The 15,977-nt window shown below is 34.6% G+C and overlaps 2 protein-coding genes and 1 non-coding gene across 3 annotated transcripts; 2 read left to right on the top strand and 1 right to left on the bottom strand.

Moving 5' to 3' along the window:
* Positions 1–398: 398 nt before the first annotated feature.
* On the bottom strand, positions 399–1,823 carry LOC105638655 (Eukaryotic aspartyl protease family protein). The gene has a single exon (XM_012222486.4). The coding sequence runs from the start codon at positions 1,644–1,646 to the stop codon at positions 399–401; it is 1,248 nt and encodes a 415-aa protein (XP_012077876.2). The 5' UTR covers positions 1,647–1,823.
* A 6,382-nt stretch (positions 1,824–8,205) lies between these two features.
* Positions 8,206–8,509, top strand: LOC149493228 (signal recognition particle RNA). Its single transcript, XR_016318607.1, has one exon.
* Positions 8,510–11,956: 3,447 nt separating this feature from the next.
* LOC149493229 (uncharacterized) lies at positions 11,957–15,969 on the top strand. Its single transcript, XM_089715445.1, has 6 exons — positions 11,957–12,519; positions 12,570–13,320; positions 13,570–15,151; positions 15,256–15,321; positions 15,431–15,563; positions 15,675–15,969. The coding sequence occupies exons 1-6, from the start codon at positions 11,957–11,959 to the stop codon at positions 15,967–15,969; spliced, it is 3,390 nt and encodes a 1,129-aa protein (XP_089571571.1).
* The last annotated feature ends 8 nt before the right edge of the window (positions 15,970–15,977 follow it).

Raw genomic sequence — 15,977 nt, forward strand, 5'->3', positions numbered from 1 at the left:
TTTTTTTTCTTTTTTTCTTTTTTCTTTTTTCTTTTTTCTTATGGAACAGTAATGATAGCGTTAGAAAGTTATTCCATTTCAATTATGAAATAATTTACTATCAAGCACTATCAACATAACAGCTCACTGTCTCAGCTCTCAAATTTAATGTAAAAAAGAAAAATCTAAACTAGTACTTATAAAGTACAAATTAACTTATTTCTTTGTAGGGAAATAGATAAACAAAAGAGTACATTACTTAAAAAAAAAATAAAAATAAAAATAAAAAATAAAAAAAGGGCTGAAGCCACAGTTTATAACGAACACCTACAAGTAATTAAATGCTCAGGAAGTTGGAAGCTCAGACTCTACTTTCAAAGAAACAGATTAAGAAAACATTCAGAATTGAAACACAAAAATTACTTATTGTGAAGCCCTTGAGAAGCTGCAGCTGAAGCACAGTCCATTGCCTGAAACCCAATTCTCTCTTTCTCCAAATCATAAACAACTTGTACATTTTGTTGTTGAAAACTCCCGAACACACCAGCGGGTCCATATTCCCCATCATCCATGCTTTGGAAAAGTAGACATTTAACTACTGTAGAATTAGTTGGAGCACTCATAGCATAGAAGAGATTTCCTTGGGGCAAAACCAGACTTGCATTGTTCGAGAAATGAAGAGTAATTGAAGGAAAGACATTATCTTTAGCTATTAAACTATTGTTTGGACATGGAACCTTGTAACAAAGATCAAACCCAGTTCTTATTTCTACTTCACTAGCTCTAGGGTAATGTATCATCGACTCAAGAGTAGAAAGAATCTGGGAATAAAATGGTTCGGGTAGGTGAGTATAGGTGGTTCCTGAATCAATTAACATACCTCCATTACCTCTTGAATCAAACTCCCTTAAAATTAAGGGCACTTGAGTTGCACTTACATTGCCAACACTTATAGCTTCTAGACCAACATAGTAGTAATTAGGATACATAGGGCTTTTCAACAGAGGAGTAAATTGCATTTCGTCGATAGAAGATAAGGTTATATCTCCTATAACTAATGGGCTTGTGATATTAGGGTTATTTGCATATTTGAAGGCTAAGAAACAATGAGAGAAACCCTTTTGAAGTAGCCCTAATTGTGAAGGCAAAGAAAGGGCACCCCTACCGAACCCTGCAATTCCAATAGGCTCATGATACGTAGATCCTACGCACCCAAAAAGAAATTTTGGGATATCTTTAGTGACATTAGGATCACTTCCATGAACTCTTAGGGTGTCCCTTGTTAGTGTCCCAGTTACAATCCCTCCTGCCCCATAAGTATAAGCAAATGAAGGACATGGCCTAGAACAAGTGGCTTTAACAAGTGTACTCAACGAGCAACCAGCCACAGTGCATGGGTCAAAAGAATTATCAGAACTGTGAATATTAATACAATAAGGGCTAGCACAAGAGTCTCTGTAAGATGAAGAGGACTGAGAAGGTGAAAATGCAGCCGTTAACTTATTATTCCTATAATCATCACAATCCATGCAATCAAAAGATAGACTCCCACAAGGAACCCAAGTTAGGTCACTTCCCGTGTCCATATAAACTTGAATTACTTGTGAGGGTGTACCTATGCTTAGAGATATTAAATATCCATCTCTTACTTCTCTTAATGGCTCCATTAATGCTTCTGTTGGTCTTTTTATGGAGTCTGAGAAGGAATTTGGAATGGGAAGTGAAGTCCTAGAGTGGCTTAGGCCAAGAACTATAGTATTAGGTTTTCTTTGTTTTGCCAGAGATCGATTAGAATTGAAGAGTGGATTGGCAAGAAAGAGAAAGAAAAATGTGGCTATTTTGTTGACTAATGATGCCATTGGTACTGATGTTTCTGGGTTTTAAGATGAATTAGGTTTAATAAGGTGGCATATATTTATACGTGAGACCTAGGTTTATACCAAACGGAATATGTTGTTATATAATAGATAATTTGCATTCAAAGGCATAACATAGTGAGAAATGGGTATCTTGGAGCGACAAATTGATTTAGATTTGCTTTTGGAATGCTAAAAAAAAAAAAAAAAAAAAAAAAAAAGGACTGTTTCTGGTAAATCATTTCAAAACAACTAGAATCATAACTCAATTTTTCTTATAAAATAGCTGATAATGGATGCTGCATGGGCAAGAAGAATAAGAATATTCAGTGGGAAGTGTGTGCTATTTGGATTTGTAATAGTAGAAAAGTGTCCTTCAACGGAAAACAAATATAATCTTACCTACACTACACAAACTGAAGTGCGCATGCATTTTGTATATACTGCGGCTTGTACTTTCAATCATAAAAACTATTTCAAACTAATTTTAAACTGTCAAAAAAGCAGAATATATCATGACATGACCTTCCTTTTCATGTGCGCCCCTACAAAATTTCCTAACACAGACAAGAATATTAGTGGATGATGCATGTAAATTTTGTGGTATAAGATTTTTTGTGAAAAATTTGGTAAGATAATCTTTATTAGGAAATTAAAGAGCCCTTCTATTTTTTGCACAAGGCTTTTTGCGGCTGCATGTGCCCACCCGCTCCTAATACTTTGATCCACTACTTAAATTATGGGTTTAATTTCATATCATATTAGTTTTAAATATTGTACTAATTCCACTATATTTTAGTAGAATTTAAATTACATACTTTAGAGTTTCTCTTGAAAAAAAAAAGGATATACCTTAGAGTGCATTACTATTTGATCTAGACCTTTATTTTTAGAATTTAATTTTATACTAATTCCTTAATATATTGAATTCGTCATTAGTTAGAAGAATTAAGAGTTTGAAATTAGAGTTGATATTATTTATGAGGACTTTAATTGAATCGTTATTGAGTGCATTACTATTTAGTCTTTAAATTTTACTTAATCCATGTATTCTTATTAAGTTATTGAATCGTTCTATGTTAAATTATTTACTATTTTTGTCTAAAAATATCATATTCATTGTTACACGAGGGATTACATAAGATTTTAAATGAGCTAAACGGAGTCGACCATTATTGAGTTTAGCTTGATAAAAATATAATTAGACTTGAGCTTGAATATCTATATGCTTGAGCACAACTTGTTTACAATATATAGTTAAAAAGACAATCATTTTCATGGTCAAACTCGGGTCATCAAGCTCATCGAATGAGCTCTTTTTGAGCAAAGGTTGAACAACTTACGAGCAATTTATTCATTTATAGCTTTTGAATAGAATGACTTGATAGAAGTAAAATTAAGCTGATGGATATTTGGAGAGTAGATAAATAAGAATGTATTATATTTGATAATTGTCTTTATAAGAATATTAGTACAAATATTTATAAGAGAATGATGTGGTGGTTTTCTGGGTTCCAGCCAGAGACACATAAGATATGTGATGCTCTATATAAATTCCTTATCATATTTACATATACAACCCTAGTACATTTATTAGTCTATTAAAAGTCCCTCCCCTCGCACAAGTTTTGAACTTTTCATGTTCAAGTTTGGGCTTTCTGAACAGATGATATCAAGCCCATGAAACAAATCCAATTAAATAAGCCCATCTAGAATTAAGTGTGTCTACTCAATAGAGTTGTTGAGCTAAAATGGAAAGTGGACTATAGTTTGAGAAAAAAAAAATTTTTACCTATTAATTTGAGACAGAAGGAATAACAAACATCGCTTTAATTAACAAGTTTACATACAATTCAATTATAAAATCAACTGAAAGTAAATATAGACTAACTATAAACTTAATATCCACCATTTAGGTGTTAGTTGGTTCAGTTGATACATGCAATAAATAGTTGATTTTTACTCAATAGTTAAATTGTAGGTGTTTGATAAATTTTTTAATGAGCAGCTGATATTTTACACAGAAAAATATACGAATGAATTTATGCATGTGACTAAAGCTGTGTTCGACAACAGTTTTTTAAGTAGCTCTTAGTGTTTTGACAAACAATATTTTTTATCGTATTCGGTAACATAACGTTTAAATTTGTTTTAAGAAGTTAACGTATCATTTTATAAAAGGTATATTTAGGCTCTGTTAAGCAAAATTAATTATTTTGATAGTTGTTAGGTGTTTTAATAGGTTTTAGCTGTTAACCGTTTTAATAGTTTTTTATAAAACGCTAAAAGCTAAACATTATATGAGTTAACTTTTCACGAAATGTTATCGTAACTTCTAAAAGCTAGTCTAAACGTTGAGTGCAGCAATAACATTTTAAGTAGCGTTTAGTAAAAACGCTAAAAGCTATTTAAAAAAGCTATTGTCGAACGCAGTTTTAGCTTTTAGTATTTTATGAAAAGCTACTAAAATAACTAATAACTATCAAAACAATTAATTTTACCGAAAAAAACTCTAAATATAGAAAACTATGGAGGCATGACGAGGAGAAAGCGGGAACCTAACTAATACGGTTTCTCCGTGAAAGCAAATTGCTATCTTTGCTCATCAAGTAACATTGTTTAAGGAATATTTTCCAGAATCTAACTAATACGGGTTTTTTATTAGTGACTTCCAAGTTGTTCCATGACTCAATGTCTTCACTTTCATCCACTGGACATATGAAACAGAGAAATTAGTGGCATTCATGTTTTTCAGTTCAGTCTGTCCTGTGAGTATGCAGAAGCATTTGCTTACATGGACATGACACAGCAACATTGGCAGGTTTCATCAACTGATCAACGGTTACCTGACATGTCACATGGAAATGGAATTGCTACTTAATTATTTATATTTAGAACCTTTGAAATGTACTTGACTCTTTACGTTTTTTGTTAAATTAAAGAGATATTGGAAGATGACCACTATATGTATTAACTTCCAGCACTTGTTCATTATTTTATGTATTATTGTATTAAGTGCTTTATATGTATTTTGTCATCATATTCATAAAACCATTTTTTTTATTCAAGTAGATATGCGGTTAGGTCACCTTCAGTTACAAATGATTATTATTATTTTTTTTTTAAGGTTGAGTTACAAATTATTACATTTGTTCCATAATACTTGTCGTATTTAAAATTTCACATTTCTTAAAAAAACAATTAAATTTGTCTAAATTGTAGTAAATTATAAGTAAATTGACTATATTACCCTTAATTAAATACTAATTTTCTAAGAAAACTATTAAATTGAAGTAATAATTATTAGTCATATACAAAAAGTAAATATGGAAAAAATGAATTTATTACTCCTTGAAACCATAAATGTGACAAATATTTTAGAATAAATTATTTTCTCAAATGTGATAAATATTATATATGGAACAGAGGTAGTACAAATTATTAATTAATTTACTAGTTGGTAGGGTACCTTTGAGTTTAGCATCTCTACAAACTCAAGAATTTAATCTATAGAAAAAGGAGGGGAAAAAAAGCTCACTTTGCTCCTTAAACTTGAACCATATATTCAAAAAGCCCAAAATTAAACTTTTTTTGCCAAATTCCTCCATAACTTAATACTTTAAGCGTATGTTTGGTTTCATATAATGCAACGTAATGTAATCAAAGATGTAATAAGTGCAATACGAGATTTTGGCAGGATAGATGGCTCTTGGATGGTTTAATTTTAAAAGATGTTGCTAGTTCAAATATTCCATCCCATTTGCTTTATTATTATGTTGTAGACTATGTTGGCAATGGAGTTTGGGATTGGAATAAATTTAGCTGTTTTTTGCCTAGTTGAATTCTAACTTGTATTGTTGTTGTGCTTCCTCCTTCACAGGATAGAGGACAGTATCAAATTTACTGGAGATTCACTAATTCAGGGAAGTTTACAATCAAATTGGCTTACAATTGGATTTCCAATTTTAACGAAGATAACAATAATAGCAATGGTCTCTGATCTGAAAGTGGTCTAGTCCCCAGCGAATTAGAGTTTTTCTCTAGTTAGCCTACCACAATAGATTACTTACCAATGGTGAAAGTAACAGGAGGCGTCTCTGTTCCTCTCCAATGTGTAGAAGTTGCATGGGAGCTCCAGAAACATTCCTTCATGTGTTAAGGGAGTGTTCCTATGTAAACCAGATTTGCATTTCTCTTAATGTGTCTGATTTACATTATTTTTTATACAGGTATCTCTTTGGAAGATTAGTTGATTTATAACCTCAAAAGTAGGAACTGCATCCTTCGGGAACTCCATGTGCTAGCATTTTCGAAGTGGCCTGTTGGAAAATTTGGAAAAGAAGGAACGTATGGACATTCCAGCAGTATCATATATCTCTTAAGGAAACCATGAATGATATTATCTTCTCGACTAAGGAAAACTATAATGCAGCAAGCGTCTTTAATGGAGATGGAGTTATGAAAATCAACAAAACATTATCGTGGATTTTATGGACAGCTCCTACTGACCCCTTCCTTAAGCTGAACACAGACGGTTCTCTTGTTAATTTCCTGGCTTATGGAGGAGGTCTCCTTAGAGATTCCTCAGGTCCTTGGATACATGGGGCGGAGCTGTGGGCTATACTTGATGGTCTCAAGATTGCTAAACAAATGGGAAAATCCCACATCAAAGTGGAGTGTGATAATGCAGCAGTGGTTCAACACATTCAAGGCAGCATGGAGTCTAGTGGACGTCTGCAACAGCTTATTCTGGCTATTAGAAACATGATACAAGATAGTTGGATTTGTGTCATTAGCCATGTGTGTGGAGAGGCTAATGTATGTGCTAATTACCTCTCTAAAATGGCTAGAAATTTCCCTTTAGGTACTCATGTACTGTTAGAACCCTCCTCTTGGAATGGCTTGATAGCTTAACCATGATTTGTGTGGTATAGCTCACTCTAAACTTTGCATATAATTCTTAGAGTTTTGCTCTCCATTTTACCAAAAAAAAAAAAAAAGATGTAATGTAATGAAAAGTGCAACATAATGGAATATAGATAATTAAGATTTCATTACTACGTTTCGTAATGTAATTAAAAAAATTTATGAAATGTAATTATTATTATAATTATTTGTAAATATGTAACGTAATTAGTACACCACCACCGATCACATTATTACCACCACCACAACCACCACTGTACCATCACCACCACATCTGAAGAGCTACCTTGCAAGTAAGAATTGCCAAGCTCAACACCTTTATGATACAAGGCAATGGCCTTCTCTCTCCAGCCCATTTCCCAATAAACAAATCTAGCATCAACCATAGCTAGAGTAAACGCACAAGCAGCACCTCTCAAAAACGAGTCAAAAGCCTTCTTCAAAAATTACCCACAATTGATGCATCTCAAAAGTCACCTGCCGAGATTAATCTCATATCCATGAGTTTTTATGATGGCTTTCTGCACAAATCTGCATAAAGTCAAACGATTATGATGCATTTATGAGCTTGAAATGGTTGAAGAAGCCATGAAAGCGGGTTGTGGATGTGGTTATCTTGAGCCCCGATAAGGACTTGACAGACATGAGAGAGAGAGATTTTTCTCTGTTATTTTGTTGGTCTTCAGCACTGAACACATTTGGGTAGGAGAGAGAAATTGTGTTCACATGGGAGAGAGTGATTGTTAATAGATGTCTGATTTGGCAAAGTTGACATGGGTGCTTTTTATGCTTCTAAAGCTCCACTTTAGCTTTCCGTCCGTCTAACGTCAAATGGTTAAATTGGGAATGTATTTTACTGTAACATAAATTATAGTTTTGATATTTTTATATAACAAATTGAAATTTTGATACACCAATATAATAAGTGTATAATTGAGAGACCACGAATGAAATTAAGCCCAATATCCTATGGCTCAGCCACTGTCAATACTAGGTACTTGTTATGATTTTAGTAACTTTGAAACTGTTAATGTGCCTAAGATTGTATAGTCATTTAATGGGGCAACTGACGTGAAAGTTAACTAATCTGGAATTTTCTTGAGCAATGGGGCGGAGCAAGCGTTCTTGGCTTTTTGCTCCAAATAGTGATCCGACAGACAAGGCTATTTTCAGGAATACACGGCAACTAACTTGCGAGGTGATTTACGATGAAGGACAACTCGGGTTTGCTGCTGGTAGTTGTAGTTGATTAATTAATCTAATTAAGGTTTTGTGTTCTAAATGCTAGTTAAGTAAGCAGTAACATGCGTTTGCTTGTATTGATTTGAGGATTAATAATAAAGCTCATAAGTAACGTAAGAACTAATGTGTTCATAGATCCCACATTGGTTTAATACTAATTCGATTTTGCACATTTTAATCCTCTAAAGGCCAAAGCTAGCCAGCTGAGCTCAGTAACGCGAGCTTGCAACTCTTGTGAGAGCTTTAAAGTGTGGAACGTTGCTTCAAACTATTAGGCCGGGCCTACGTTGGCTATTTACTGGGCTGCCCATGCCAAGCCAAGAGTTGAGCCTTGTGATCCTAGCGAAGGCTTGGGTCACTCTACTCCTGCAGAGGAGGGCACTGCGTGAGACTGGTATAACAGAGCAGCGACTACCTCCCGCTCTTGACAGTGGATGGATAACGGGCTGGTGCCAATTGGGCCCATCGTGGCTCCATGGGTTGATCTCAATTGAACCATCACTTTTTATTTTTTTAAGAAAATTAATAAATAATACGAAATTAGTTCGTGATTCACATTTCCAAAGCTGAAAGACTAGCTGGGTTTGAAAATTTGATAACAAATATTATTTTCATAATACTTATCACGTTTTAAAAAATAATTTATTTCAAAATACTTATCACATTTGTAGTTTCAAGAAATAATAAAATCATTGTTTTCATGTTTATCCTTTTTATATGACCAATAATTATTATTTCAATTTAATAATTTTCTTAAATAATTAGTATTAAATTAAGAGCAATATAGTCAATTTACTTAATAATTTACTATAATTTAGATAAATTTAATGGTTTTTTTAACGAACGTGAAATTGTCAAATCTAACAAGTATTATGAAACAGATGTAGTATATATAGAGGTGGCCAAAATCCGGTTTTCGAAACTAGAACTATCAGTTTCGAATCGATTCAAACCAAAATAAAACCGATGGGAACCGAAACTGGCCCGAATCGAAATCGAAACCTGTGGGAACCAGTTCGATTTCTGTTCCACCTGTTTTGGAACTGTGAACCGACGGTTCCCAAAACCAGTCGGAACCGACGGTTCCAATTCCGATTGGAACCGTCCACAACCGTTTCAAACCGGTCGGAACCGTTTCGAATCGGTCAGAACCGTTTCGAACCGATCGAAATCGTTCTGAATCGATCAGAACCGGTCGGAAAACCTGCCGAGAACCGATCGTAACTGTCGATTTTGGAACCCTTAAGAAACCGGAACCGAAATTGAAACCGTTCGATTCTAAACCGTAATCGGAACTGGTAATTTTTGGTTCGATTCTAGTTCTAAAAAATTTGGAACGAGCTCCGGAACCATGGCCACGTCTAAGTAAACATATGTTACTTTTTTGCATGAATTAGAATTTACTTACAAAAATCTTTGAATTGACTTGTTAGATTTAGAATTTACTTACAAAAATTTTTTTACACCATTTAAATATTTTTAGCCGTAATTAGATTTTGTAATATATTTATTTAAATAAAAATATTATTTAATTATTATGGTTCTATTAATAATAGAATTTGAAATTCTAATTAATTTCAAAATTTTAATTTGAATCTTAATACAAGATTTTTTATTACAGAATTTCCTCATGTATTTTAGTTAAAAATAAATAAAGTTAGAGCTCTGAAATGAAATTTTTTTAAACAAGATTTTATAGCAACAAAAAAAAAAAATCATAAGTTTCTTTAGAAGGATTTATGATCTGAAATTATATGGATTACACTTAATATATATATATATATATATATATATATATATATATATGCACATATAACGTGTGAGTATGAACTCCAATTTATATGCTAATACATAAATAATTTTGCACTCCTTTGTTAAAAATACTTGCCTTTATTTTTCCTTGTATAATTTTCACATCATTGGAATTTCCTATTCACTTAGGCCATATTGTTTATAGATTATTAATGAAATTTTTATTATGCTATTAAAAATATAAATAAAAAAGATCTATGGTAAAAAAAAATATACCGTGATTTTTTAATTATGAGAGTAAAAATTATTAGATAGGCATGTTTTCAGAATTATAGATTGAAAATGTTGAAATTTATAGAGAAATAGAAAAAAAAAACGAAGTAAAATGAAAGGTACTAAAATTCATTAATTTGATTTATTTTAAAATTAATGTAACAAATAACACCTTATCTTAGAATTAATTTGATTTATTTTAAAATTAATAAATAATTTATTTTAAATAAATAAAAGCTGTATAAATTGTCATCTTACCATGTTATTAATTCTCTAATACCATAATTAATCAATTATATTTAACATAATTCAATTTAATAAATAAATAATTACTCAATATATTCTCAAATAATTTATTTTAAAATTAATATAAAAGAATAATTATCCATATCATTAAATCCATAAATTAAGTAATTTATTCATTTCATTAAGATTTAATTTATTCAATAAATTATTTTATTAAAAAGTCATATTCTTTATATTTTATTCCTAATAAATTATCAACAAATGTAATTTTAAATAAAACACTTTTTTTGATAAAATTAGTAAAATTTTTAGTGTTTAATAAATAAAACAAGTGATAATATATACATTAAACATTAATTGTTAACTTTTGTATGCTCTCGTTAGCATGTCTCTTTTCCATCTCTGAATTTCTCCGGTGATTATTCCGGCTTTGTCACGATGGCTATTACTAATCTACAGACATCCCTTGCAGAAGAGGAGGACGAGATTTTAGCATTCAATATCAACCTTGATGCACCACAACAGACTTATGAGTGGTGTTTGGTGGGAATGTTTTTAACCTATAACTCCATAAACTTCAATGCTATGAAAATGGTTCTTGCAGATACCTGGCATCCGTTAGGAGGGGTCTCTATATCTGAGTTGGGTGCCAAGAGATTTTTATTTCGTTTCTACAACAGTGTTGATTTCAATAGAGTTGTGGAAGGGGCACCGTGGTCGTTTAACAAACATATGCTAGTTTGGCATAAAATTGAGGAACAACAGGATCCTTTACACGTTCCACTGCTCCATATCAATGTCTGGGTGCATGTTAGGGGACTAAAGCCAGGTTTTTACAGAGAGGAGGTAGCTAGATCTCTCGGAAATTTCATTGGTGAGTTTATTTCTTATGATTTGAAGTTCAGTACACAGAGCACTGAATCAGTTATGCAGATTAGAACCAGATTTGATATTCGCACTCCATTAAAAAGGAAGAAGAAGCTCGTGGATGCCAAAGGGGAAGCCTTCTATGTCTATTTTAGTTACTTTTGTGTCCACATATACTGTTACCTTTGTGGAATCATTGGCCACATCGATGCTTTTTGTGAGAAACGTTTGTTTACTAAACCAGAAGATATTCGGTTTGATTGGGATGATAGTCTTCGCGTCTCCGACCGGCGTGTGTTGGTTTCCGGCAGTCCATGGTTGCGTGAAGAAAGAGTGTTGAGATTTGAGGCGGGATCTTCGGGAAGCAATAAATGCATGGGCATTGATAAGGAAGATATTCTGAAATCACGTCAATTTCGTCAATCTTTATTTGGTGTTGACTTGGGAACAGCTAGGGAGGCTACTGGTGTGGGCATGATGGAGACTGATTTCGGTGAAGATGTGGTTGTGGGCCTGGCTGAAGAATTAAAGAAGAGGCCCAGGAGTGGTATATTGACCACAAATGATTTTTTCTCTAATACGACTACCTCTGCTGCCGTTTCTCACCTTAAGGATTCTGCAGGAGGTTCTAACGCTGGAGTTTATTCTTCAACGTCAAAACCAACAGCTGATCTCGCAAAACAGCGGGATAGCCAACAACAATGATTCTCATCAGCTGGAACTGCCGAGGAATTGGTAACCCTCGGACATTTAATGCTCTTAAAGATTTATCTTTTAGTTACCGACCACATGTTTTATTTTTAATTGAAACAAGGATGGATGCACAGAGAATGGAGGAGGTGAAGCTTTTAATTGGTTTTGATAATTGTTTTTGTGTTGACCGGATTGGTATGGGGGGTGGTTTATGTGTTCTTTGGAAATCTTCTGTTGCTCTTACGATAACTTCATATTCCACTAATTTTATTGACTGCTACATTAAGGAAGACAATTTATGTTGGCGTTTTACTGGCTTTTATGGGTATCCAGAAGCGCATCGTTGTCGTTCATCCTGGAATCTTATTCGAACGCTGGCAAACAATAGTTCCTTACCTTGGCTTTGTGTAGGGGATTTTAACGACATTGCTGCTGACTTGGAAAAACAGGGAGGTCCACCTAAACCAAATTTTCTCTTGAATGGTTTTAAATCGGCTCTTGATGATGCTGGTTTAATTGATTTGGAATCAGCTGGTTATTTTTACACTTTTGAAGGTACTAATCCTAATGGTGATCGTATAAAAGAAAAATTGGATAGGGCTATGTCTAATGACCGCTGGGCAACTTTGTTTCCGAATGCTATTGCGACTACACAAATTACTCCAGTATCTGATCATATGCAGTGGTGATTGATTTGTAGCCGAATGAGTATCATAATTATGTTCGGCCTTTCAGGGTGGATAACTCATGGTTAGTAGAAGATGAGTTGGAGTTAGTTGTACGGAGGGGTTGGGAGGAGTCAGTTAATTTGAACTTCATAAGCAGACGTGATGCTCTTATTTTTTACGTTAATCGGTGGGGTCGAGCTAGAAATCGGGAATTCTGGAAACGCCGGAATCTGATTGTGCGACAAATTGAACTTGATAGAGATTTGTATGGTGGGTCCTGGTCGGCACGACTTAAAGAGGAATGGAATAAAATACTGCTTACGGAAGAAATTCGAAAGAAGCAACAGGCTAAACTCTTCTGGTTTAAATATGGCGACAAAAATTCCAAATATTTTCATAAGCAGATTAAAGGTAGGAGGAATATTAATAGAATTAAAAAGCTTAAAAAAAGTGATGGTTTTGTTACGTCTAATCATGGAGAGATGGAGGTGTTGGTGAAAGATTATTTTTCTGAGCTTTTTCGGGCTGAGAGACAACCGGATAGAAGCAGTTTATTGAGGTTGTTTCAGAAAAGGGTGACTGATAGTGATGCAGCGAGTTTGTTAGCTCCATTCCGGAAAGATGAATTTCGAGAGGATTTATTCAGTATGCATCCTGACAAGGCTCCTGGACCTGACGGTTTAAACCCGGCCTTCCTTCAGAAGTACTGGCATATTATGGGGAATGCTATTGTTTTGAATGCTGTGGATTGGTTGCAGAGAGGTATTTTTCCTTCTGACCTCTCTTTAACAAATATTGTGCTTATTCTGAAAATTCATGTTCCTGACAATAGTTACACCTAATCAATCACGCTTAGGATAAGCGAAATCGAAGAGGTTAGTTGAAACTGTGAAAGACTTTCGACCTATAGCCTTATGTAATGTTATATATAAAATTGTCTCTAAAGTCTTAGCGAATAGGCTTAAGAAGGTGTTGCCTCATATTATTTCTATGAACCAGTCTGCTTTTGTGCCTAACCAATCACTGATAATGTTTGTGTGGCGTTTGAGACTATACATAATTTGAAGAATAGGAGATGTGGGGATCTGGGTTATTGTGCTTTGAAAATTGACATCAGTAAAGCTTATGACAGAGTTAGTTGGGATTATTTGTCTGATGTGATGCATTGTTTGGGATTCCCTGCGGCCTGGATTCAGTGGATGAGTATGTGTTACTCAAGTGTCAGCTATTCTGTGTGTTTGAATGGGATTCCTGTTGGTCCTATCAGTCCTGCTAGAGGTCTCCGTCAAGGGGACCCTATTTCTCCATACCTGTTCTTACTTTGTGCTGAAGGTTTATCTGCTTTATTTCGAGATGCGGAGGAGCGGCGGTTGATTCATGGATGTAGGGTTGGTAGAGGTTGTCCTCGAGTTTCGCATTTGTTGTTTGCGAACGACTCTATATTTTTCTTTAAAGCTAATGCTCATGAAGCTACAATGGTGAAATCAATTCTCTTGGACTATGAGGCGAGATCGGGACAGGCGGTAAATTTTCAAAAATCTGGTACTTTATTTAGTCCCTGTGTTTCGCAACATATTGTAGATGACATTTCTAATATCTTGGGTGTGAGGGGTTCTATTGGGGATAGCTTTTATCTTGGTCTTCCTTCTCTTATAGGACGAGACAAAAAGCAAATATTCTCTTTTATTAAAGACAGGTTGTGGAAGAAATTGAATAGCTGGAATAATAGATTCTTGTCTAGAGTCGGTAGAGAGGTTCTTATTAAATCTGTTGCTCAGGCTATACCAGCTTATTGTATGTTGGTTTTCTTGTTGCCCTCTACTTTGTGTCATGAGCTACAAGTTATTATGAATTGCTACTGGTGGAACGGGAAGAAAGAACAAGGCAGAGGTATTAACTGGCTTTCGTGGGAAAGGATGTCTTTTTCTAAGCAACAAGGTGGTATGGGTTTTCGTGATCTTCGGCATTTTAATCTGGCTATGCTTGCTAAGCAGGGGTGGCGGTTATTACAGGCGAAGGATACTCTTTTTTACAGAATCTTCAAAGCTAAATATTTCCCGAGAGGGGATTTTTTCAAAGCTCAAAAGGGTAATAATTCGAGCTTTGTGTGGTCAAGTATCTTTGCTTCTATTAATTTGCTTCAGCAAGGGGTGCGTTGGTGTGTTGGTGATGGTAGAGGTATTTATGCTGCTTCGGATCCTTGGATCCCTAAGACTGACTCTTTTCTTGCGGAGGATGGGACTCGATTCATTAGTCCTGTGACTCGAGTTTGTGATTTTTTTGTGGATGGTGAGAAAAGGTGGGATGTAGGCAAGTTGATGACTTCATTTTCGGCTAGAGATGTGAAGGCTATTTTGTCTATACCTTTATCTATTCATATGGTGGAGGATGTGGTTTTATGGCATTATGAGAATCGTGGGATGTATACGGTTAAATCTGGATATCATGTTAGTATGGGTCTGGTAAGGGGTAGCCATAATGTTGGGAATCCAAGGTTATGGACACGTATTTGGAGCCTTAATGTCCCTCCTAAAATTAGGGATTTTTTGTGGCGGGCTTGTAGAGATGTACTCCCTACAAAATCTAACCTTGTAAAACGTGGTATAGCAGTTAATGATCTTTGTTTTTTCTGTCCTTCAAGAGAAGATGGTGACCATGTGTTATGTCATTGTGTTCGGGCAAATGCTTGTTGGAGTTTGCTTGGTTTTAATATTCCCAGTGTGACTGCAACTTTTATTGATTTATTCATGCAGTGTTGGGATGGCCTTGGACAATAAAAAGCCGAACTATTGGCTTTTCTGGCTTGGCATTTATGGAAGGCAAGAAATACTTTTTGCTGGTCGGCAAAATTGGTGCAACCAACCCAGATTGCCTGTATGGTTTCTACCCATTGTATGGAATGGCATTCTTTTGATAATTTAAATGTAGCTATAGGACAAAGACTTTTCCATGGAAATGGGCCAAGTGTGAGGCCATGTGTCAACTTGAATAATGTTGGCTGGCATGCATTTTGTGATGCTTCACTATTTCAAAGAGAAGATGTAACAGGTGGTGCGACCATGTGTCAACTTGAATAATATTTCAAAGAGAAGATGTAACAGGTGGTGCGGCCATGTGTCAACTTGAATAATGTTGGTTGGCATGCATTTTGTGATGCTTCACTATTTCAAAGAGAAGATGTAACAAGTGGTGCGGTGGTGTTTGAGGATAGTGAAGGCAGGTTCTTACAAGCTATGTCTGCTCATTCTGCGGGACGCAAACAGCCTGCTACAGCTGAAGCTTTGGCTCTTCGTTCTGCTCTACTTTTTATTGGTAATCATTATCAATCTAGTGGTTATATTTTTGTTAATTGCCAGGTTTTATTTTGTGCTTTGAATTCTAAAACTTTAGATCTTTCGGAATTTGGGGTTATTATGGAAGATTGTAAGCAACTCTTAGTTGATAGGCCGGATATTCAGATTAGATGAATTCGGCG

Source organism: Jatropha curcas, chromosome 10 (genome assembly GCF_041381405.1).
Source record: "Jatropha curcas cultivar XTBG-Jc1 chromosome 10, XTBG_Jcur_1.0, whole genome shotgun sequence".
Taxonomy (NCBI): Eukaryota; Viridiplantae; Streptophyta; class Magnoliopsida; order Malpighiales; family Euphorbiaceae; genus Jatropha; species Jatropha curcas.